At 51.3% G+C, this 26,018-nt stretch overlaps 1 protein-coding gene across 3 annotated transcripts in view; it reads right to left on the bottom strand.

The window, feature by feature from the left end:
* RAB6B (RAB6B, member RAS oncogene family) overlaps positions 1–26,018 on the bottom strand; it is a 57,706-nt gene that overhangs the window by 11,594 nt on the left and 20,094 nt on the right. Inside the window, exons 2-3 of one of the 3 annotated variants that reach the window (XM_087430554.1) lie at positions 19,702–19,817; positions 18,085–18,143 (exon numbers count right to left, since the gene is read on the bottom strand). In XM_087430554.1, the coding sequence (XP_087286680.1) occupies positions 18,085–18,114 (30 nt within the window). In that variant the 5' untranslated portion in view covers positions 18,115–18,143; positions 19,702–19,817. The remainder of the gene's footprint in view (positions 1–18,084; positions 18,144–19,701; positions 19,818–26,018) is intronic. The other 2 variants (XM_087430555.1, XM_004419355.3) reach the window with 2 other exon arrangements.

Raw genomic sequence — 26,018 nt, 5'->3', positions numbered from 1 at the left:
GGTCCATAGAGATGAGGGTGACAGAGCACTGATGACAGATCAACAAGGCAGAGGAAGCCTGAGGCCCTGACTCTGAGAAGCCACCTCAGCAGCCTTGGACTGGTATACCCAGACTGCCGTGTGAGAGAGAACTGAACTTCTATTTTGCTTAAGCCATTGTTATTTTGGGTTTCTGTTAACACAGCTTAACTATATCCTAACTAATAGAACAAAGAACCATGGAGAAACGTATCCCTCAAAGGTAGGCAGCATGGATAGTGATGTTACTGATGATAATATCACAATGACAACCCCACTCCACCTCACATGTACACAAGGCACTTCTGATTCCACAGGGGACAGACAAGTCACCAGATGACATGACAAGAATTGTGCCCTGGCAAAGCTCAACCTAGTGGCCTCCAGAACCATAAACACCATTTACTGGACATTCACACGCTCTATCTCTATTACCCCTCACAACAGCCCGACCCAATCGGTGGTAAAGAGGAAACCAAGGCTGAAAGATGCCAAACTCCTCTGTCCAGCTCTCTCCCACCTTTAGTCCCTCCTGCATGCTGCTTCTACATCAGATAGATGTCCAGTTGCTTAACTGCCCACTCTCTCAGACCTGTTCTAGCCACACTCCCCACTCAGCCAGGCACTGAGCCACTGTAGGCCTTCCCGCAGCTGTACAGACTATGACAACACACAGGCACAGTCCTGGGGTATGGCTGAGCCACCAGCTCTGCTCAAACACATTCCCAAGTTTTGCTTTCAATAATGGCTGACCAGCTTACATCAAACTAAACCTTCCCACAGATAACTACTATAAACTCTGGACAAATACAAGAAATAACAATTTGCAAGCACTGAAGAATGACCAAAAGCAGGCAGAAAATGGAGGTGTTACAATCCCTGAAGGAAGGGAAGAGAACTAAGTGAGATCCTACATTTAACCAATCTTTCCCCTGAGGTAACTTTCCAGTCCCACCAAGTTAGAAGGACTTGGTAAATACCTCAGGCTTTCCAATGGAACCCCAGAAGGGCCAGCTTTGGGGGGAAGGACATCATCTCTAGACTGAGGGTTACATCAGAGGACTAAGCGAAAACAAAAAAGACCTATCTTAAAGTTTAAACATGGTAACTCCTTCCAAAAAAAAAAAAATTAGTTGCCCATAATTTAATCGCCTATTAAAACAAAACTCAATACTCTTCAGAAGATGATAACAGAATCTAAGAATCTCTACAACCTATTATTCACAGTGTTGACTACACAATAAAAAAGGTTTAGACATGTGAAGAAACAGAAAATTCAAGCCATAATCAAGAGGAACAGAGCCCCAAATGACCCTGATGTTGGATTAGAAAGAAGGACTTTAAAATAATTGTAGCGGCCAGCCTGGTGGTATAGCAGTTAAGTTGGTGTGCTCTGCTTTGGTGGCCTAGGGTTTGCAGGTTTGGATCCTGGGCGCGGATAGACGCACTGCTTGTCAAGCCATGCTGTGGTGGCATCCCATATAAAGTAGAGGAAGATGGGCACAGATGTTAGACCAGGGCCAATCTTCCTCAGCAAAAAGAGGAAGATTGGCATCAGATGTTAGCTCAGGGCTGATCTTCCTCACACACACAAAAATTGTAATAAATATGTTAAAAATATAAAAGAAAAGATGAATGTGATGAGTGAATTTCAAGAGAGATATGGAAACTCTAAAACAAAAACTGGAAATATTAACACTAAAAAAGAAAATATCTGAAATAAAAATGCATTAGATTGGAATAACAGCAGCCAGGACACTGCGGAGGACAGGTGAACCTGAAGAGAGGCCAAAAGAAATTGTTCAAACTGAAGTGCAGGGAGAAAAAAGATGCAAAAAAATGAACACAGTCTCAAGAACTTCTAGGACAATATCAAGTGATCTGATACACACACAACTGGAGTCTCTTATCATAAAGTAGATAGAATCAGCAAAAATACTTTTGAAAAAATTTCCCCAATCTGATTTTTCTAAGAAATGTCAACCCACAGTACCAAGAAACTCGGTGAACCTAAAAAAGGATAAACACAAAGAAAACCACACGTAGGCATGTCATAGTCAAATTGCTGAAAACCGAAGATGAGAGAAAACCTTAACAGCAGCCAGAAAACAGAAAGACACGTTATATTCAAGGGGACAATGACAAGAATGATGGTTGATTTCTCATCAGAAACAATGGAGATAAGGGAAGACAATGGAACAACATCTTTAAAGTTCCAAAAGAAATAACCATCATGTCAACTTAGAATTCTAAGTCAGTGAAAATTTCCTTCAACAATGATGGCAAAAGAAAAACATTTTCAGACAAGGGAAAGCTGTGATAGTTTGTCATCAGTAGGCTTGGCCCTCATTACAAGAAACGTATTACAAGAAATGAAGGGAAATTTGATCTTCAAAGAAGGAATATAAGAGCACCAGAAATGGTAAATCTACCGGTAAATATAAAAACATACGACTTGTCCTTGATCACCTCTTACCTCCATCCGTATCAGCAATAGTTTAGAACATTCTCAGGCCCTCTGTTCTGCCCATGCTCCATCCTCCACATGGCTCACTCTCAGAAGATGGCCTTAAATCTTACCTGACAACACTAGGTACAAACCACTTCAATTCCTTGGTTTTATGCTCTAATATAACAACAATAACCACAGTAACAATGGCTAAACACCTGTGTACTTATCATTTGCCAGCTATTGTACTAATACATGATGCATCACTTAATTTCATCCTGATAACCTGTTATGAGTTACATTCTTTAAATTCGTACGTCACTGCTAAGGAAACCAAGTATGAGAGGTGGTAAGTCACTTGCCCAGCATCAACAGCTGCAAGTGGCAGAGCCAGGACTCAAAAGGTATTTGCAAAGTTGTCTCCATGTGTCCAGCCTGACCTCCATATCCCTCGGGGCTCTGAGTATTTGTTCCTTCTCCTGTTCAAAGTAAGCCTCTCCTCGGGCGTCCTCTTGGCCCTGGTCCTCCCAGATGATGTTCTCTTAGCCATCGCCTTTCTCTTCCATACCTTCAACCTCTCATTCTCTACTCACTCTTTCCTTTTGTCCAAGAAACATTCTCAATATTCTCACACCCTTAAAAAAAAGTCCTCCTGTTATTTAGTGGCTCTCTAGCTATCTACCACTGTCTCACCTCTCTCCAATTGGTATGCTTCCTGGAAAAGGACTCCAAACCCACTCTGTCCACGTCCTCTCCTCCCATCCATTGTTCCACTAGGGCGGGCTAGTTTCTGTCCCTCTTGCCCACTATGGTTGCTCTTGCTATGGTCGCCAGTAGCCATTTCCTCTCCAAACTGTAAGGACACTCTACAGATCAGACTCTACTTGATATGCTTGACCCCGCTGACCAATCCTCTTCCCTGACACTCTGCCTTCCTTTGCTTTTCATGACACTTCTTGTTTCTGGCTTTCCCTGCCGCTCTAACTGCTGTTCCTTATTGGTCTTCTGTAGGATCATCTTCCTTCCTCTGTCCCTAAAATGTTGATGTTCCCTACTGTTTTGTGTCAGGGGACCTCACTTATCTCACAGCTTCAAACAGGATGTGCTGATGGCTTCCCAATCTACATCCCAGGCCTCACCTCTGTCCTGAGCCCCAGATCCAGATAGCCAACTACCTAGTAGATATTTCCATCTACTTGTCCTCCAGACATCTCACTAAACATACTGTGTCCCACATGGAGCCCAGCATCTGCCTCTAAGCCTGCTTCTTCTATTTTCCCTACCTTGATGAGTGGTACCTCCATCATCCTAGGTGCCAAGCCCCTGGAAGCCCTCGTGAGTCCCTCCTCTTCATCACTTGCTCTCTCACCCACTCCCTGACATCAAATGAATCACTGAGCTGATTACTTTGCCTCCCGAGTGTCTCACCTGTCCCTTCTCTCCATTCCCACCACCACTGCCCCAGTTCAGACCTGCAACTTCTTTTATCTGAATAACCTCAACAGCTTCCTGCCAGGTCTCTCTGCCCCCAGGCTCTCCCTTCATAATTAATCTTTCATACAGCAGCAGGGTTATCTTTCTAAAACAGAAATCTGACCCTAGCACTCCCCACTGCCCCTAGGAAATGGTCCAAACTCTTCAGCTTGGCCTACAAACTGTTCAGGGCCTGCCCCGTGCCTCTCATGGCCTCATTTCCCCTTGCCCAGCTGGCACTTTAGTATACTTTAGTAATAATACTCTGGTCAGGACTCCACACACATAGTCATTTCGCTTCTGTACCTTTTCTAATGCTGTTCCCTCCCTTGGAATGCTCTTCCAGGTGGGTAAAACCCATTCAGAGTTCAAGATTCAGCTCCTCTGCAAGTCATTTTCTGAGCCCTCAGGCTGGCCTCACGCCCCTCATTTAACAGTTTCTCTGATAAACTGGAGAGATCTCATACTGGTCAGTCTCTTGCAGTGGCCAGTGATTCGGTGATTCACAACATGTAGACAACTGGCTTCAGAATCACACCAGGAGCTTGCTAAACATGGAGATTCCTGAGCCCCACCCAGACAGAGAGAACCACAAGCTCTGGGGTGTCAGTCTGGGAATCAGAATTCCAGACAAGCACAGGTAACTCACATGTGCAGTGAAGTTTGCAAACAACGGCCTGGACTCCAAACTCGTGCTGTAGTCAGTCTGAGGAGGTTGTGGTGTCCAGAGGAGGGGCAGACCCCCTGCCCAGGGTGGGAGATGCCCACGCACGCAGAGGGTGCTATTCACGGATGAAGAAACTGAGGCTCACTCAGAATCAAGGTCACACAGGTGGTGGTGGCAGAGGCAGGATTTGAACCCAGGTCTCCCTGACTGCAAAGCCCCTGCTTTTGACTATTCAGCTGTATTTCCTCTGCTTCCTGAAATCCATGCATTTCTGAAGCTGTCACTGTGCCCTGAAGCTGTCACTGAGTTTGCATGGGGGTCACATCCTCTCTGGTTCCCTATGGTCAGAATCTTTGGTCATTAGCCATAATAGCTCAGCAGAACACACTTAAGAGGAAGTTCATTTGCATTTTAGCAACAACAACAACAAAAGTTGGCTCTCTAAGGACAGAACAGCAACAAAAACTTCTCAGATGGCCTTGGCTGGGCCTTGGCACCAGAGAACTTCTAGCTCCTTGCCATCATCTATTTTTCCAGACACAAGGCACAAGCAGTCGGCGCCCCCACTACTGCCAGCTGGAGCCCATCTCTCCCAGACGGGCAGATCTGCAGGGAGAAGGTGGTCATGGTCTTCCCTGGGCAGCTCCTTTCTGGCAAACAACGTAAGTAATTAACACACATTCCCTTATTCATTCTCGAGTGCCGACTATGTGTTAGACACAGCAGACCAAGCCCTGGTCTCTGCCCATAAGGAGCTGTTCCCTCCACTGGAACGCTCTTCCGTACGGTTAATGCCTACGTAAAGTTCAAGATTCAGCCTTGAACTTCCAACCTTGTGGAGGAGCTAAGATATCCACAGACAAGTGGGCCTGACAGATAGGAAGTAGTCAGAGGGGCTCTGAGGGTCCAGAGGAGGGGACCTTGCTTCTGATTGATTTCTTGAGGAAAGAAAGGGCAACTATGCAAGTCCTTGAGTGAATACGAACTTTCCAGCAGAGGAAGATGCAGGAGTAGTGGAGGATGGGAGGCATTGGAAACAAATCCCAGATGAAGGGAATGGGGGTCTGATTTCTGTAATGGCAGAGCTCCAATCAATCCAACCCTCTTGCAGATTACCATCATAAACTCTGAACAAAATATAACAACTCTCTGAAGGCACTGGAAAGTGATCAAAAGCAGGCAGAAACTGGAGGAGAGTCAACACTTAAAAGAAGGGAACAGCACTGGGTGAGGCTCTTGTTTTTATGACTGCTTGCTCACCTGAGGGCAGTCCTGGCAGGAGCTGAGGGGTGGCTAAAACTCGGCAAGAAACCCACGGTGTCACTGTTTGAGAAATGAGAGGACAGATTGCAAAGCTACCAAGCAGCCAGAAAGTGTGGAAAATCCTGGAAATGAGAAAGCCAAAGAGAGGGCACCCCAACTTCTGCACGTAAATGCTGCCCAAATCTCTGACCCATGTAATCTACCTAAGACTGAAAACAAGATGGAAAGACAGACAAATCTGAACAGAACTTTAAGCTGCTGCCCACCACAGCGAAGAGAATTGAGAATGTGGATGCAACCAATACTCTTCCAAAGGAACAAATGAATCCACGGTCTTCATCATAATGTGTAGGATATACCTCAAAATTACTAGACATATGCACTAAAAGCCATATTTAAGGAAAAAGAGAATAAATGGAGACCAACCTTGAGGTGACCCAGGTATTGAAAGTAGCAAGTATTTTAAAGCAGCTAATATAATTATGCTCAAATATGTAAAGAAAAATATGCTCATAATGAAGGCACAGATTAAAAATCTCAGCAGAGAAAGAAAAACTATAAAGAAGAACCAAAAACAAATTTAGAACTGAAAAATACACTATCTGAAATTTTTATATTACCGATGGGCTTAACAGCAGGTAGGAGATGACAGATGAAACAGTCAGTGAACTTGGAAATAGATCAATGGAAATTATCCAAAAGGATAATATGGGGACACCAAATAAAAAGAACAATTAGCTACCTGGGTAGGCCACACCGTCCTACAAAAGGCCCCAGAAACCTTGGTGCTTCCCTGTTACCTGCCACAACCCACAACCCTCTCAAAGGGCAGCACAGGTCACACAGGCGTGTGAGTGTGTATTGATGGGAATGTGTGCATGAGTGTGTGTGCACAGACTCACAGATGAGTGGAGGTGCACACATGTGCATGCAGCTAGGTATTTACTTACAGGTAGAAGTATGTGTACGTGGGTAGGAATGGGTGTATTACGTTTGTGTCGGGATGAGTGTGGAGTGGGGTGGGAGTCACTTCTACTTTGAAGGTAAAGCCCAGATCCATGATATGCACATGGCAGGAGGCTCAGAGGCTGAGGTGACTAGGAGCCTTCACAGGCCCTTGGGGGTCGGGGAGAGGAGTGGGACAGATTTCTGCCAGCAAACCTAGGCTCCCTCTCAATGCCTTCCAAGGCAGAGCACAGCCAGCCCTAGAGGATCTGCCATGCAGCTAGCAGGGTGCCCCACCCCCACAAAATGGACCTAGGTGGATCACGTGCTCAGAGGGCCCTGGCTGTTTTCAGTGACCTCTGCCAGTGCTTTGGCAGGGTCTGAGTGCTCTGTGGTGGGCTTGGAGGAACATTAGATTGGAAGTGTCCTGGGAAAATGACAGCCTCTCTGGCCCTCAGCTTCTCATCTCTAAAAAGGGGATAATCATAGGTTCCTTCAAGGACTGTTGGATCAAGTGAGTTAGACTCTGCGGAAGTACTCTGTATAAACAAAAATGAGGACTGCCCAAGTGACCGAGGGATTTCCCAGAGAAGCTGTAGAAACCCACCCCATAGGAGACCCTCCAACATGTTTCTCAGCCTGGTTATGCGAAACACAGCCCCATGAGGCAATCGACAGGATAAAGGTAAACTGCTCAAGTGTTTCTGAGAAAGGCTGCACATTCTAGCCCCTAGTGGAGAGCCATAGAGCACACTGGCCATGGGAAAGTCTTGGATAAGTCCTGCACTGAAGAAAGATGAACAACTTCACGGAACCCAACGTTTCCCAAGCTTCTTTGCCCTAGGAACCTTTGTGCTTGTCATCTCTGTTAACATCCCAGGAAACCAGTGTTCCCAGAGCTTCAGGAAAGGCTGACACTCAAAGAGGTGGGTTCTGAAGGAGACCACGTCCTTCTTCTAGCCTGCCATGGTGTCTTGGTCACATCATTCATTCTCTGTACTTCATTTCCTCTTGTGATGCTGGTAACTCTTCCACAGGGATGTAAAGAGGAGATGAAGACAACAGGAACAGCAGGCGTGACTTTGGGGACTCTCCTGCCAGTCCACAATCTGCATGATCCCCGCCCCCAACCTCTGCCGTGCTGCATGAGCCTCCCGTTCGCAGACACCCTCTGAGGAGGCGGGGCTGCACCCTGCTGTGATTAGATCGCCCCCAACCTGGCAACGCTTATTTATTCCTTTAATATCATCGTGCTTGCTAACTGTACTGCTTATGAAAAATGGCAGGCACTTCATTTTATACAAAATATGAGGAAATTTAACATGCAAAGATTTCACAGCCGCATCCACACTCATCTTCCTCCGAAGGTGGCATCAAACAGTGGCAACAGGGGCTCCGGCATGCAGTGCAGAGTGATGGCATGTTACACGCCTCCCTCTGCACAAATGCGCCACTGGCGCAGTGGATCCCTGAGGAAAGAGATGTTTCCTAAGGCACTGGAAATCTTCTTTGCTATGTGCATTTATTATGAAATATAATTTTGTATCCACATTCTGACAAGACTCAGTAATAAAGTCTGCAGTGGAAATCCGCAGGGTAATTTGCATAAATTGACTCAAGACTCTCTGCCCAGGAAGAGAAATCATGAAAAGGAGTGTATGTGTGTCTTCTTTTAGCCTTGGCCAGGCCTTGGCCCATGGCTGGGGAAGCATCCTAAGTGGCAGAAAGCAGCTAGGCACGACAAGCCCTTGACAATGAAGCTGCTGTTTGTGCTCTGCACCACCAACCATCAGATGAGAGTATCTGGGTAAAGTCATGCAAATTAGCATGCAAATGAAGCTGGCAAAACTTAAGGATTCAGACTGGCAAGTGCGTGCTGTGGGGGAAGGCGACAGCAGCCTCTGGAAAACATGCTGGGCAGGGTCTGTCCTTGCCAGCAGCTCAGCAATGTGCTCTGGGGGAGGGGATGCTGGCTCAGGAGGCCATGGTAAAGGTACCTGGATTCTTTCAGACACCTCACAGCCTCAAAGTCTGCACAGTCCTGGTGGCCACTCTGCTCCCAGTGGAGAGTGGCTTATGCTAGTCACCACCCAATTTAAATATTCATTGATTGCTCTTTTATTTCCTGACTGTGGTCTGAAACATCAACCAAAAAACATGTACCTTCCAACTTTAAATAAGGGTTTAGTTTCATCAGAGTCAACCCCTTCAAAAGCCACACAGATGCCCATGGACGTGTGGTCTGAAGCTCCCTGAGAGGTCTCCTAAAAGGTCACAAATGGATCCAAGCGTGCAAGCCCTCTCCTTAACAATCAGGGCCAAAGCTGCTCCAGGTGGTGGGCTTTGAGAGCATCTAAGAGCTATCTAAGTGTAACCTACAAAGTGAATTAGGAAAGATTACTAAAATCCAGGGCAGAGAATTGCATTCCTGGGTCCATTTAACTTACGAAATGTAGCAGGTACTACTGATGGACTCATCCAATATTCACGGGCAACCTCTTACTCCCTTGCTTGTCTAGAGACTGTAAAAGTGAAATTCTGCTTTCCCAGCCTTTCTAGACGCTAAAGGTGTTCACGTGACCCAATTCTGGCCAGTAAGACATAAGTTGCAGTCTGCTAGATGGGGAGGGGACTCGAGGGAAGCTCGCGCTTTCTTTTTCTGCCTTGAATGCAGAGGTGATGTCTGGAGCAGCAACAGCCAGGTGGCACGACAATGAGAACCCACACAGCAGGAAGGCAGAACAGAATGACAGCAATGGCCTGCCCAATGGCATCACCACACAGCTGTGCCACCTCAAGTCCCACCACGACTTCTTGCACCTGGGAAACCAAAGCCTTTCTTTGTTGAAGCCACCACTGGTCAGCTTTCTGTACCAGAAGGTGAACATGTTCCTCGTTTGTTTACGCTTGACAAAAGAGAGGGACAGAAGGGCAGAGGAGAGGAGGGAGGGAAAGAAAAGATGTCAGAGCATAGGCGAGTCTGCCCTCAGTCCAGAACCAGGGAAATGTCTAGAGGGAGCACAGGGATGACTGGCGGTGCCCTAGGGGGGTCTCTGAGGGCATGGTCATCTTGCCAACTGACTGGCATTCAGGGAGATTTCACTATATAGGATTGTCGCCTCACATTTTGACCACAGAACCAATGTTTACAAAAGATGGAACTCTACTGTATTGATATAATAAAATTGTCACGTTGCCCAAGTTAACCAGGGACTGGATTGAGAGTTCTGCCAGAAGTCTGGGGTCCAGCATCACCAGGCAGAGCGCAAAGCCCTGCACAGTGCACGTGCAGGGATGGCTGGGAGGCCCTCGATTTCCCACAAGGACACGTTGTTAGCTTCACTTCATCATTATCAACTTAGTTTGTTGTAGAGTTGCTGTTGTTTTGTCTTGCTTTGCTTTGCTTTGCTTTGCTCTACAGTGTATAGTAATGCACATTTGTATCAACGGTATTTTTGGCCTATAATTTTCCATCATCTAGACTTTAAGACCTACTTGAGCTATGATTTAAATACAAATTAACCACGTTCCTACTGCTAAAGTTTGAGGCCACTGGTCTAGGTGACATATGGGTTAAATCCCACCCAAATAATTTCCAGGTTAAAAAAAATGCAATACTAACAAACTGGGCCAGAGTCTCACAGCTAAGCGACAGACCTGGGATTTGAACCTAGGCCTCTGCATGCAGCACTGTATTAAAGGAGAAAACAAGAGCTGAGGTATAAGAGGGCATGCTGAATCCTTCTCCTTGGTGTGTGACGTCACTCTGACCACCTCTACCAGGGGCGGAAGAGCCTGTCCCTGTCTTCCCCAGCCTCTGGGTGGTTACCTGAACACCACATGGGGACACGTGGCATCTTGGATTCTACAGAGAAAGGCCCCTCCTTCTGGTCCTCCACCTCCTCTCTACACTCCAACCCAGAAAATTCCTCCGCTCTTAGGGCTTCAGGAAGCCAGATTCTGCCCAACCTCTCCCGGGCCCACACCACATAACAGCCATTTTCAAACATCTTCACTAGGCTGTTCCATCATTACCTCCCACTCCACTTTTCATTTTTCTTTGTGTTGATGGCACCGATATTCTCCCAGGGTGTCTGGATGGAAACCCAGGGCCCACTCGGCCTCTCCCTCTTCTGTACCCACAGACCCACTCTGTTCGCTCGCCCCTCCAAGTGTCCTGTGTCTCTCCCCTTGGCCTAGGCCCCTCACTCAGCTCCCACGCAGCCCTGCACGACGCTCAGTGATGCTCCTTCCTCCCCCTGCCCTGCCCTTCCACACTCAGAGCTGTATCCAAGTCTGCGCACGCGCCGCCTGCAACTGCCATCCCTGCCCCGGGCCCCCCCCACCTCTGTCGCCTACAAACTCTGGTGAATTTGATCCCATCACTGCCCACCTGAGGAACCCTCGATAGCTCTCCATTTCCTGCCCATGAGCCCAAGCCCCTGAGCTTCCAGGGCCTTCCAGAGGCTCAACCACCTAGGGCCCATCTATCCCCCAGGCACAGAGCCTGGGGCTCATGGTATTTTTAGGGGCCCATGAAAGTGTTTTTTAACTTTTTAAATTTTAACTTCTTTTAAAATCAAAAGAAAAATGAATATAATAATAATGAATATATAATAATGACTCCAACCTGGATTATATTCATCTTTATAACAACACAGTTATAAAATATAATTTTTAATATATAAATTCTATATATTTTTAATGAAGGAAGGAGCAAAGTGCCCATGAGGCAAAAGTGCCTACGGCCCATGAAAGTCAAAATGCAGCCAGTACCCCACCCGCGGGCCCCACAACTACCTCCACTCCAACAGGCAGAGTGCCGCCTCACACACGTGCGTGCACAGCGCTGGGCCATGACACCCGGGGCGTCCACCAATGCTGCTCCTTCAGCACGCAATCAGTCCTCCCTCCGACGCAGCTGCATCACATCCTCCCTGTCCTTTCCCACTCAGCTCCCCGCCCTCCCCTCCAGGAAGCCTTCCTCACCCACTACAACAGCCACCCATCCCTGCCTTGTCTAAAGCTCCACATACCCAAAGGACCACACCACTAGCACAGGGTTCTCCTCCCACTCTTCACAAGCGTCAAGCAGTACTGCAGAATGGGAGGATGAGCAGGGAGGAACGTGGAGGCCAGCAGCGTTCGTGATGATGTGCACTGCTGCACCTCACTCCAGGCCGCCGTGTGAGGCCCCACCCCCTCACCTTTACCAGCCCATCTGCCCAGGACCTGGCTCCTTGCAGATCTGCAGCCTGGCCGCCCCACTCAGACTCGAGTGCCCAGCACAGCAAGATGTGCACACATACCCTGGCTGGCAGACTGGCAGCATCAGGATGGAGCTGCCTCACCTGGCGCCCTCACAGCCGCAATTTGGCTCCTCTGAGTCTCCTGCCTCTTTCTGATCAAGTGCTCCATGCTGTGGCCACAAAAGCCATCTCCTGCGGACCCTGTGCACTGACCTGTCACCTCTCATTGGACTAATTGTGCCTCCTCTTCAAGGTGGAGCACCGGGCACCTCCCCTGCCATCAGAAGAAATGACAACCTCCTGGTTGTCTCTGTGCTGCTGTGAGCTCTGGGAGGGCTCATTCGTCTCCCTACAGTGACCCACAGACAAAAAGGTGCTCAGTACCCTCAGCACCTGACCCTGGAAGTCCCTACCCCTTTCCTGTCCCCTGGCCCTGGTGGGGGAGGGGACCAGAGACCAGTGTCCCAGGAGTGTTGGTTGTGTGTGCAAAGAGAACATTCTGGCTTGACCCATCCCCAGGTCCTTTTTAGTCACCGAGCCCCACTTCAGGCCCACCAGCGAAGGCAGTGTGGGGGCATTTTTGGTGTGGGGCTTGGCTGACCAAGCCTGGCCACCCCCAGACCACCTGCCTGAGTCTGGCTAGAGAAGCACTGGAATGTGCTGCCCCACAAAGAGAGACTTCAGAGCATCAAACCCCACATGGAACAAAGCACAGCTCTCCACACGCCAGAGTCCCTCACAAATGCCCTGTCCCTGAGCCCCTGGGATGTGCTGCTGTGTGGCCCCGCCAGAGCTCAGCTCCTCTGAGAGGCTAACTCTGTGCTGCAGGGTTGGATCGTCGGGGTGGGGGCAGGTGCTGGTTTGGGGGCTGCTGAGTGGCCTGATGGGCAGCCCAAAAGGTCAATGCCCAGGCCAAAGTAAACCTATTTACTTTATCAGGTCAACTTACAAATGTTACACAAGGCAACATCTGATAATTCTGAAGAACTTTGTGAGAACAAAGAGACCTGCTTCCAAGATGTGCTCCTGGGGGAACGGCTTCTGCAGGTCAGATGCTGGGCCAGCAGCACGGGAAGGGCCAAAGGGCCTGGGGGCCTGAAGGGGTCCTGCTGGGAGGCGAGGTGGGGGCAGACCATGCTGAGATCCAGGCCAGAGAGTCTGGTCCCCAGTGGGACCGACTGGGAGGTGTGAGGACCCTGTAGTGGGTTGAAGAGTGTCCCCCCAAAATTCTGTCCACCTGGAACCTCAGGATGTGACCTTATTTGGAAAAAGGGTCTTTGGGGATGTAATTAATTAAGGATCTTAAGATGAAAAATTATCCCGCATTTAGGGTGGGCCCCTAAATCCAATGACTGGTGTCCTTATAAGAAGAGGAGGGGGACACAGAGAGCAGAAAGTCACGTAAAGATGGAGGCAGAGATTAGAGCTATGTAGCCCCAGGCCAAGGAACACCGGGAGCCACCAGAACCTGCAAGCCACAAGGAAGGATTCTCTCCTAGAGCCTTTGGAGGGACCGTGTCTCTGTCGCATCTTGACTCCAGACTTCTGGACTCCAGAATTGTGAGAGAATGAGTTTCTGTTGTTTTAAGCCACTCAGTTTGTGGTAATTTGTTATGGCAGCCCCAGGAAACTAATACAGACCCAGGTGAGAGAGGAGAGCCTCAGGGCAGAGCAGGCAGATCACTGAGGGGGTGAGAGCTCCTCAAACAACCCCTGGGCCTGTGAGGGTGCGGTGGACATGGCTAATCTTTTCCTTTCTCCAAGGCTCCATGGGACCCAGGGCGCGCCCCAGCATAGGCAAGGCCTCACAGTCCTCCAGAAACGCTCCTCCACTCCTGGGAGCGGCTGGGTGAGCTCCAGCAGGCCGGGGTCCTCCCCTGGGGCAGCCCATTGGGCTGGTTTCCTGACTCGTGCTGTGGTGCGAGGTCCAGGGACGGGCTGGTGGCTCCAGCCTCGGCTATAAGTTCACCTCAATCACCTCTAAGCTTTTAAAAACGCTCATGCCTGAGCCAGCCTGGGACTCTCCCAGCCATCCCCCAGTAGGTGATGCTAAGGTGCAGCCAGGACAGAGAACCTGTGAGGGACCCACGAGAAACCCCAGAAGAGGGCTGCTTCCGAATCCTCCCCTCACCCCCTGCAGCCACCCGCTGTGGCCCGAAACCTCCCTTTATGGCTCCAGTGCAGGTCTCAAACAGGTGGCCCGAGGACCAGGCCAGCAGGTGTGTTTCATTTGGCCGGGGCCAGGGGGCGGGGTGGGGGACGGGGGCTGGGGCACACAGAGGGTCACGTGTTAGCGCACGTACCCGAAGGTACCATGTATTCTATAATAAATGTTGAAATTAATTTCTTAGTCGGGGTTTTATACAGGAGAGTCACTGCAGACATGGATCTCACCAGGCTGTTTTGTGAGTCTTGATTTTTCACTTCAAGTGAGTGGATTTAGATGGGGTGATGGGCAGGGTGGTGAGAGGCTGGGGAACAGATGTGTCAAGGGGAGAACAAGGTGTGTGTGTAAGGGGAGTGCCAGGCAGGAGGCGGCAGAAGACCTGCTCACCCGAGGCCCGCAGGCCGACAAACTGGCATCTTCCCGGGCAGACAGAACCCCCTGAGAGGTCTAGCAGGGAAACCCAGCTCTGCATGCCCCGGTCCTCAAGGCCTCACGCCAGCCCCTCGGGGCCTCTGGCACGTTCAGCCCCAGGTCGAGGGAGGATTCACTGACCACCACCAGGAGGAGGTTGAACCCCCTCTGCCCTCCATGCCCTGGCTGAGGGCAGGGCCAGGTTCCATGGCCAGGTCATTTCCTCCTACTGTCTCCCCAAACACAGACATCCGCTGTCAGCATGAGTGAATGAGGAGGGGGGCTGGGACAGAGCCAGAGGCTCCCCGAAAAGATGGGAGGCAGGGAGGGGTGACTCCATCTCAGGAACTGTCTGGGCGCCTCAGCTAATGGGGGCGGGGGCTCCGCTGGGCTGTACTGGCTGATGGACAAGACGTTTGTGGGGGGTGGCAGGGAATGGTCTCTGTGCTGGGGGACAACTAGGAACATCCCCCAGAGACCTCGGGGATCTTGTCTATTTCCCAAATGTCTCTGCCACCATGTTAAGAAAAACAAAATAAACAAAATAACATTTCCCCCCCTCCATCTCCAGAGAATTCATTAAAATGAGCCTGTGTATGCAGAGAACTGGAGCCCAGGCCTCCCGGCCTAATTACCATTTTAAAGGGTATCCGGGGAAAAAAATTCTACCTGCTGCAATAAAAAGAAGTCAGAAAAGCCTGCGGTGGGGAGGGCACTTGCTCCCCTCTGGGCTTTCTCCCCTTCTCTCCAGGACATCCAGCCTCTTAGTCTGGAGGGGGTCTAAAAATCAGGGCAGACAGCGCCTCTCCAAGCGGCTGTGGTACCAATGGGATTTGACACCAGCTACGGGCTATTGGCTGGGCCCCCGTGCTGGGCCCATGAATGCAGCGGTGGATCCAGGGGTCCTGGCCTCAGCCAAATCCAGAGCCCATCTGGGAGCCAGAGCCCACGGGAGCTCCTCTAGAGCTGGGAGGCTGAAGGAGCCTGAGGACAATGTGCTAGGGGAGAGGGGGCCGTGGCGGCACGGAGCACGGGGAGAGCCCCACCCGCACAGCCAACATGCACTCTGAGCCTTGATGAGTCAGAAGAATTTTTCATAGCAGAGAAGAGGACAGGGAAGGGCATTCCAGCAGAGGTGACACCATGAGCCAAGGTGTGGGGATGTGACAGTGTCACTGCGTGGGGAGCAGCAAGCAGGGAGGCCTGCTGCACCCCGGGATGCAGGACAAGCAGTGGGCAGTGGAGATGACACTGGAGACGGAGGCGGGCTGAGATGTGGAGGGACTCAAACAACATGGGGAGGAGCTGAGGCTTTGATCCACGCCACTGAGGCCACTGCAAAGGCCCTGAGCTCACCTCTGCCGCCCACTACCACCAAGAACACCAGCGAGCCAAGAGTCTCACTGTTTTCAATGGGAGACCAACAAGAGGCATTATAAATAACTTGATATTAAAAAAACAGTAATAAAATAATATCTGAGATTATATAAACACACACACAAATATGCACACACACACACATAAATGAATACCAAGTCAGACTTCAGAACTGAAGTCAGTCAGAGCTGTAATCTTGAATGCACACCGATGCAGCTGAACTCCCCTGCTGGGAGGAGAGGCCTCTGGCAAGTGGTATGAAGCCCAGGCCTGAAGAGAACACGATGCAGACAAAGCGTGGCCGAGAGACATTCCAAAGCCCACGCCCAGGGCTGTGCACATCACTGGGGGCCCCTCTCCCAGAGCCTCAGCTTCTCACCCTTCAGTCAGCTCACACCGAGTCCACTGGTTATCTGTTACTTCAGACGACAGCAGAGGAAAAGCAGGGAGGCAGAGAGAAGGGCTGTATTTGTGGCAAAGACGATAATGGGTCCAGAGGGAGAGAGACAGACTAAAGAGCAGTCACAAAGCTGTACTCTGCAGTGAGCTGTGCTCTGCATCCGCTGTGAGCCCAGGAAGGCGCAGGGACCTCCTAGCACAGCAGTCCCCAGTGTGGTCTATAAATACATGTCCTTGGAGGACTCGATGATAAAAGGATTCCGTGATCAAATGCATCTGGGAGACCCTGCACACCACATCCCTCTTTCAGCATATCAAAACCACACACTGCTGTAGTAAAGGCCCTGAGGAGTCCTGCAGGAGAGAGGTTGCTTTACTTTTGTCGCCAGTGTTCCCTAAATCCACACAAGCAGTGAACCTTCCTGCCGGCCTTTTTTCCTCAAATAACACCTACTAACATCTCTTGGAACCAGTAATTCACAGAATCCACAGGCTTAGAAAAATGCACAATTATTTGTCTCTATCTTAAGGAAGAAAATAATATTTTTTTAAAAAATAGTTGAAATTATAAAATTTGGTGCCTTTTGTGAAAAGCTATAATTACAGGGAAAATTCACTTCATTTGCACACACCTCCCCACTCACCAGTGGGGCCAAGAAAGTGAAATGTTACTGATCCCCAAGAGCTCAGTCTTCAGCCACCTGGAGCCACTTCTGGGCCACTGGTTGACCCCAGACCACATTCTGGAGAGCCAGAAGCCACTGAGGTCATTCCGCCCAGCCTCCTGCCCACGTAGAGCAGTGCAGCCCATCATACCAGCCTCGCCAGGCAGGAAGTGCCTCAGCAACCGTGTGTGTGTGTGTGTGTGTGTGTGAAGGTCTGGTGTTCATGCGTGCATGTGTGTATGAAGGTCCAGTGTGTGTATGTGGTGTGTGTACGTGTATGAAGGTCTGGGGTGTGTATGTGTCCACATATGAAAGTCTTTGTGTGTCTTTGTGTGTGTATGTGGTGTGTGTACGTGTATGAAGGTCTGGGGTGTGTATGTGTCCAAATATGAAAGTCACACATGTGTGAAGGTCCCATGTTCATGTGTGTGCATGTGAAGGTCCAAGTGGTATGTGTGTGTGTGCGAAGGTCCAGGGTGTGTGTGTGTGTTTGTGCATATGTGTGTGAAGGTTCAGGTGGTGTGTGTCTGTGTGTGTGTGTGAAGGTCCATCGTTCCTGTGTGTATACGTGTGTGAAGGTCCAGCAGACATAACTGCGCGTGAGCAGCAAGTTGTCTACTGCTCTGACTTCACCTCCCTCACTTCGCGTCTTGCCCACCCTCCTCCACGTGACGACCAAACACTGCAATGGTTTATACCTGCCCGTGGGGAGCAACAGAACACAGACTGAAACGTGTCCTCTCTCTATTTTTAGAATCTCTCTCTCTGGAAAACGTTTCCTTTACTGAGGTTTGCATTTTCAGAAGGGCTCAGGGTCTTTGCTGGGCCGGGGCCAGTGCACAGATGGGAAGCTCCTCTAAGGCAAAAGGGACGCCCTGGGACGCGGGGCCACCCTGCTCTCATCCCAGCAGTGGCAAGCCCCGGAGAGAGGCCAGTGCGGTCTCCAGGCGGCCGTCATGGCTACAGACAGGTGTGCGGGGCAGGGGCCCCCAGGACCTCACCTGGTACGTGTTGTCGAAGCTGTCATACATGAACCGAGTGATCAGAGACGTCTTCCCGACTGCAAAACAAGAAGAGAAGGTTCAGCCATGGCAGCCAAGCTAGGCTCCTCTAAACATCTCATGTGACGAAAACAGATATGAAACAAAAAGCCCAGAGGAAAGGGGGAGCTGCAGAAACAGACGTGGGAGGCAGTCCCCAGAGAGGGACCCAAGGCCAGGCAGCAGAGCCTACACCAGGTGGGCTGCAGGGGGGTTCTTCTCAGACACCAAGGAGGTGCCCTGCTCCAAGAATTCTCACTTCCAAATCTAGGTCTTCTTTGGCCCAGGAGAGCCCAACTGAAGCAAGAGCCACATCTAAAGAATCAGAGCAAGTGGTTATAAGACAAATGCTCCTCTCACAGGGCCCCTGTTCACCTGGAAACACTGCCTTGCCATTGGTCACAGCCTGGGACAGAGGTAGGCTCTTTAGTGCCTGTTCATTCAGCCTGGGGACTTGGGAGGAAGGGGCTTTCCAAGGAACCAGGGGGCAGAGGAAGTAAATGGGTCATTCCCCAGTGTCTCTCATGGGCAGGACTATTTTCCGTAATGTGTGCCTGACTGTCCAGCTCCTCGCAGGATGTTTAGCATCCGTGGTAAATGCCAGCAGGATTCCCAATCATTGTGACAACCCTGGACTCCCCCACATTTGCAAATGTCATCAAAGGGGCAGTAACACCCCCAAATGAGAACCACCGGTATGGCTAAGAGAAACCAGGAGTCTCTTGGGATTCCCACAAACACTGCTAATTTCCCCAGCTGCAGGGTTTGGCTTCTGACCTAACCCTGTGCAGGTCCCCTGGGCCTGGCAGTGGCAGAAATGCCTACTGCAGCATTTCTGACCCTCTGGAAGGGGAGGAAGGGTGAGGAAGGAACATCTGTTAGGTCAGGCCCAGCATGGGGTGCTTCCCTACACTGTCCCTCCAAGTCTCTGCCATGTCCCTCGGAGGCGCAGAGTGGGACCAGCCAGCTGAGCTTGGCTCAGAGATCCTTCTGCTCTAGGCTGCCGGAGACAGACAACCCTGGCAGCGAAAGCAAAAGAACCAGCGCCCAAGAGTTCTCCATCCTGCCTCTCCCTGATTCTCAGACGGGGTGTCCACAGGCTGGGCCTGGCGGGTGGCTCGTCACTCCTGGATGGGGCAGGCAACTCAACTGGGCTCCTCTGGGAAACGTCCTTTTCCAGGTTTGAAACCTTAGTGATGCACCACATAACAGACAAGTGCGAGCATAGGGAAAGGCAATCGTCTTCTCGCCAGAGGAACATCTGACAGACTGTGTTTCGGGCAAATTTAGATGGTTCCATCTTTGACCCAGAATTGGTCAGCTGGATTTAATCCTAGCTTGGGCACTGTTCAGCTGTGTCATTTTGAGGTGGTCACCCCTCTGGACCTCAGTTCATTTTAAAATGGGTATAATAATATCGAAGACTTCAAAGGGCAATAGTAAGAATTAAATAAGATAATAAAAGTGCCAGGCACAGAGGAAATGCTTGAAAGTGGAAGGAGGTAGCAGGTAACTGAGAGCTGAGGTAGTTTCCAGAATATCAGAGAAAAAAAATAAGACCACCACTATTGCACTGACCTTGCCTCTCATTCTCTTCATTTGGCTCTTCCTCCTCTGTGTCCTCTATAATAAAACTGTAATCACAAGCAGAACGCTTTCCTGAGTTCTGTGGTTGTTCTGGTGAATCATGGAACCTGAGAAGGGTCAGGAGAACCTCTCAGATTTGTAGCCAGTTGGTCAGAAGTGCGGTGTCCTTAGGGACTTCACCTGTGGCTGGCATTTGAAGTGGGGGGCAGTCTCGTTGGGGACTGTGCCCTTAACCCTGGGGAGTCTGATGCCAACTCTGGGTGGTGGGGCCAGGGCTGAACTTCAGTGCAGCAGCTAGTGTTAGGATAGCCACATTTCCATTCTGAGCATCTCCGGGGTGAGCAGCAGTGCACCCAAGATCTCTTCTAATTTTACCTGGAAACTGCCCTTGAGCCCCTGATAGGCATTTAGTCTGTAAAATGCTTTCCAAATGCTTTAAATCCTCCCTTAAATTTCACATGAAGGCAAGAAGTGGGGGCTTCCCACACAGAAAGGCCTGGCTGGAAATTGCTAAGAGGACCACAGAATGAAAGGGGGAACAACCCAGAGCCAGCAAGAGGTAGACAGAATTGAAGAGAACATAGCATCCTCCTTTTCCAAGAGAGAATGGAAAGTCACCACCTCTTGGAGAAGAGAGGGATCTCAGGCCCACTGATAACCTCCCCAGCTAGTGACACACCGCATCTTACACCTGGGGGAAGGGGCGAGCATCAGGGAGCAGGGTGGGGAGAGGGCGGGAAGACATCGGTTATCTTCCCCAACTGGTTCTTCCCTGGGGCAGCTGAGCCTGCGGGAGGAGAGACAGCAGAATCACAAAAAGCCACTAAAGGAACAGAAGGTTCCTGGAGCAGCTGAGAACTTAGAAATCCCTGCAAGGGCTTCTAGTGTCAAGTCATCCCTTCTCGAGACGCCAGCCATGGCAGTGGATTAGTATTGGCTCATGGGGTGACCGCTAGGTGGAAGGAGAAAATCCCAAGAAAACAAGTTGCTTCTTGGGACTGTACCGGAGAAACTTTGAGGAATGGGGTCCTAGCCAGTGCCAATATTTCTGAGCATTCCCACAATAACCATAACAGGCAACACGTGAACCCTGTATTTATGGAGCACGTTCCAGGCACAGATTTACACGACAGCAGTGAACAGAAGAGACGGGATACCTGCCCACCGGAGGCCTGCAGGAATTCTGTGCTTGTACAACACCGTACTAAGCCCTTAGCACCAGCCTGTTGAGTCCTCAACTCTGCAGCGGATACTCACATCACCCCATTTTCCACAAGGGGAAATGAGCTGACAGCTACTTGCCCAGGGCTGGAGCTGAGCGGGGCAGGATGAGGTGGCCTGACCAGGAACTGAGCTCCTATCCCCGACCGTCCTCAGCATCTTGGGGTCACACTGGGTTTCAGGATTCTGCCAGGTCATATTGCCACCGGGGATGTCACGGAGCCCTGGCATAGCCCCACCAAGCCAGGGCACCTTTTCCTTGGGACCGGCTGGAGGCAGCGGCTTCTTTGCACTAGGGCAGTGCTTGACCCAATCTGGAAGGTCAGGAACCGGGAACTGAGGCACCCTGTGGGGCACAAGGAGGGCTCAGAAATCAAGGGTTGGCGGGCTTGATCTCCTGGGGGCCAGTACCCCAACCGAGACCTGTATTGAATGACGGGCTCATTATTGATTTGCATTATTGATTTGAATGATTGCTTATTCTTCCTCCAGGCCCGTTTCTCTCATTTCTCAGAGGAGAAGCCCTCCTCTTCCCTGCCTCAGAGCTTCCCAAGACCACCCATACCCTCTCCAGGGCTGTCAGGATAATGGCTCAGCCCCTGTCTGAACGTCTCAACTCGGCCTCCCTGCTTAGAACCCTCCAATTGCTCGTCCCTCCCCATGGTGTACAGCTGCAGGTAACGGGGCAGGTGGGTCCTGTCTCAGCCCCCAACTTGAGCAAGGGCCTCTGCCCTGACCCTTGGCCCCGAGGCTCCAGGGCGGGGCTCGCCAGTCTGCATGGGACTGACCAGCCACAAAGTGACAGGAACTTCAGGAAAGGTGTCCTCCACACTTTGTCTCCAGAGGGCTTCCTAGGGCCCCGAGCAGGGCTCATTATAATACAGGGGGCCCTCATCCACCACTGTCCCCACTCTGCCCCCGGCATCACATAAAGGAGCTGAGCAGGTAAAGGGGCTGCTCTGTGCCAACTCGTCTCCCCTCCAAAGGGCAGCAGCCCCTCCCTCACCACACCCTCAACAAGAGCCCTGGGCGGAAGATGCTGGAATCTGGAAAAGGAGAGTGTGCACAGCCCATCTACCTGGCCACTTTCTCAGTCTCCCTCTGAAGGGTGACAGGACAGCTGGAGCCATCACCTGACCGGGCACTACCAGTGGGCTGCAGCCAAGGGGAGGCCCAAGGGGGCAGCAGCATTCTGCGTTCCACCAGCTCTGACAGGGGTGGGCGGGGCCAGAGACCCGCCCCTTGTGATCCCTCCTGCCCTCCACCAGCCCGTGAGGCCTCTCAGAGAGCGGCTCGCAGAGAGCCGTCCTCCCACACAGCTCTGTTCTCAAGGTCACACCGCCCCACATCCCTTCTAACAACCGCTCTCAAACACACTGCAGCAAAGCGGAGCTTCCTCTGAGGACAGAGTCAGCTCCGCCGGCAGGATTTTATTAAAACTAAGCAGGCAAATCATTATTGAGCTTTTTTTCTCTCTGCTCATGGTTCAGCAATATTTGTGTAATCTTCTGGTAGTTTAGTCCCACATGATTAAGCAGGGAGATGCATTTTTACTCTTTCAACCAAATGAGGGTGAGAAAATTCATTCCTGAGCATTTACTAGGAGCCTCTAGAAAGAAACTCTTACTGGGCTTCTCCTCAGGGCCAGACAAGAAATACAGGGCCTTACATAGCTTCCCTCATTTAATCCTCCTCACAATCTAGTGAGTGAGTTATTATCCCCAAGGTCACACAGCTGGTGAGTGGTGGGCTGGCGCGTATAAACCCAGATCGGACGCCCAAGTCCATGCCTCATGCACAACGTTGTGCTGGTTTATGGAAAGTTCTGACCAGCAGCAAAAGGCTGGGGCCCAGGTGGCTGGGCAGTCAGGAGGGCCACAGGGAGGAGGCAGGGCAGTTGTCAAGCTGTAAGAGGGGAGGGTGGGGGAGAATGGCTATTCCAGGCAGAGGGAACAGTGTGAGCAAATGAGCAAACGCACAGAGACAGAGATCAAAAGCTCATGAGAAGGGACAGGAGGTGATAGGCCAGGTTACGGGAAGGGTGGGGCAGGAGTGTGTCCAGGAGCCACAGCGACACACTTGGAGCCCCTACATCTGAGCGTTGTCTCAGGGAAAATGGAGCCAGACCAGGTGTGTGAGGAGAGGGACAGGTGACAAACATTGCTCAAGGAAGCTCCACGTGGCCAGCGGGTTGATTTAAACCAAAACCCATCCCTAGGGCCAGTTGTGGAGGGAGGGAGGGAGACAAGGCCGGCTGGGGCAGGGGCCACGTCAAGGAGCACGGATTCTCTCCCAAGGGTGGCGGAAGCTTCAGAAGGGTCTTCAGCAGAGAGGCGGTGGGAACAGGGGTGGCAGTTTATAATTTCCATGATGGCTCACAAAACGTTCCCCACCCCACCTGCTCTTTTCACAATGTACCACTGATACCATGTGCCATCTAGAGGTGGATCTGGGGGGGCCTGTGACTGGGGAGAAACAGCAGTGTGACTCCCAAAGCTAGGTCAGAAAAGGCAGCACAGCTTCTGTCTGTCCCTCACACTCGGGAAGTTGGCCCTTTATTCACCCCAGACGCCATGCTGAGAGGAAGCCCAAGGCAGCCTACACGAGGGAGGCCCACCTGGCAAGAAATGGAGGCCCCCAGCCCGCAGCAGGCCGGTGGTGAGCGAGCCTTCAGATGACTCAGCCCCCAGCCTGGGAGCCGTTAGCTGATACCGAGTTGAACAGAGACACACGTTTCCTGCCAGGACCTGCCCAAACTGCAGATTCCTGAGCAAAGTAAACATTCTCGTTGTCTTGAGCCACTACATTTTGGAGTGGTTTGTTACATGGCATTCGGTAATCAGAGCAACAGATCTGTGCTTTAGGAAGAAAACATATACTTCTATGGGGAGAATGGCCTACAGGGGTGAGATTAGGGGCAGGAGTCCAGTGAGAGATGGCCGATCTCAGTTAAAGCCGAGGCCGTGGGGCTAGGGAGAAAAGGAGAGCAGGGGAGGGTGACAGGACCTAGTGCCCAGTCAGACTCAGAGGAGAGCCCAGGATGCCTCCCTGTCACCTGCCTTTGTGACTAGCAGATTTTGGAGCCATTCCTTGAGCCCAAGCAAACTAGGTGTGGAGCAAACACCAAGTAACCACCCTCGATTCAGGTCACCTGTAAAATCTAAAATTGTCCGACCAAAGCACAAATACCAGCACTGTATTCAGGAAAAAAAAATCTATACGATCTGTATAATAGTTATAATCTATAACTATATAATGATTAATAATAATCATTCAATCTCATGGCTGAGGATCTAAGCCTATTTTCCATTACTGACATCACCACGGAGCAGTTATTTTCTTACTCAAGTGGGAGCTGCTGGCCCAGGGGTCCTGCAAACCCGAGGGCTGTCAGGAGGAGCTCAGTCCCACACACCCTGGAAATTCCACAGTGCGGGGCGGACCAAATGCCGGCCCTTCACAAGCAGCTACGAGCACCCACCTAGACCTCGCCCATGGGGGCCACTCACTCCACCAGTCTCCAACAGGCCCCAGGCCCCATCCCACTGCAGGTCCCAGGGAGATTTTTGTGTATTTGGGCTGGTTGTAGGTAGCTGATAGGACGTGAGGCCTCTCTACCCACTCAGCCGACACCCCCTTGGGGCTGACTCTGTGCAGGTCCATGCTGGACCCCAAGTTCACAGGGAGAAAGCAGGCGCGCCTCAGGCGCACTCTGGCGGTGCGGCTGGATTCAGACGCAAACACCTAACATGCGAGGCCACTTGGGAGGGGGCTACAGAGAGGCCAGCAAGAAGGCAAGGCCACTCTCTGCTGGTGAACAGCAGTGGCCTCCTGAAGGAGGTGACATCTGGGCTGGGTCTTGATTGGTGGAGACGGGGCCTCAAGGGGAACGGTGTTCCCAGGGAGCCAGTCATGTGAGGCTGAGGCATCCTCTGCATACAGCCATCACCCACCCGCATTTCTCCGCGGATGCCATGTGAAGCCAAACCCTCCCAGGGCTTTGGGGTCAGTGTCTATGAGGGCTCCTGAGCTTGGCTTGTCCCCAGGCTGACAGCTGAGTGGGCTGTGAGGCCCCTGACACCCACTCTGACACTGTCTCCCTCCATGAAGAACCCCTCTCTACCCTGTCATCTCCACAGCGAATGTGGGTGGGGATGGAGATTGCCATGAGGGCCAGAAGTGGGGCAGAACGTGAGGCAGAACACAACAAATTAGGTGGAGACTTTGTGGAGGGTCTGCCAAGACTGGCAGAGTGTGTACCATCCATGGGGTAGCCCCCTTGCCAAGCCAAGTCAGAACCTTGGCCCACAATCTGCTCTGGGCCACATATTCGCATTTACCGCCCACACCAGCTCCTGGGCACTGCTGGACAGACAGTGGGGTCCCGCCTGGTCCTTGGGACACAGAGCTGGGCCCAGAGCAGGAGGCAGGAAAGACCTGGGGGAACTCACTGCCATTCTAGGCTGCCCTCTTAGATGCTAGTGTGTTTAGGAGAGCAGTCCCCATGCCAGGGAAAGGGTCTGTATCCTTGGCCCATAGCCCCCCATCAGCCAGGCCCAAGTCAGAATGTCCTCAGCTGTCAGAAGGTGGCCCTCAGGGCTGGAAAGGCAAACCTGCTTCCCCAAGGCTCAGGCGAGCAACCCAGTCCCAGGATGGGCTCAGCTGACTCAGATATCCCATCAGCTCAGTTTCCAGAACACATATGGGAAACGCTGTGTGCGTGCTAGGAGGGCCTGCCTGCCAAGGGGCTCAGTCCTTGCCCTGCAGCTGGAAAGGAGGCCAGGCCACCCTGGTCCAATGTCCCGGCTCAGGAGAGGCCCGGAGAGAGGCCTCCACCATTCCCCTGCACCCCCTGCTCACAAAGTCTCCCATTGCTGGCCTGACCACTGGCCTTACTGGTGCACAGCCCCTGGGCCCTGTGGTGGTGAGAGGAACAGGTAGAGACACCAGAAATGTCTGTCTGATCCTTGTTTCCTTTTGTTCTGTTTTCACAAAACCGAAAATCCAGCTCCATCCTTCCTGCAAAGTGGACAAGCCTGGGGGGCTGGGGACAGGGCTCCCCGCTCCACACCCCACCCTGCCACCTT

This window comes from Ceratotherium simum, chromosome 5 (genome assembly GCF_057802395.1).
Source record: "Ceratotherium simum simum isolate JZ-2026a chromosome 5, ASM5780239v1, whole genome shotgun sequence".
Lineage (NCBI taxonomy): Eukaryota > Metazoa > Chordata > Mammalia > Perissodactyla > Rhinocerotidae > Ceratotherium > Ceratotherium simum.
The sequence above is the reverse complement of the archived record's forward strand: the minus strand, read 5'-3'. Positions and strand labels throughout refer to the sequence as shown.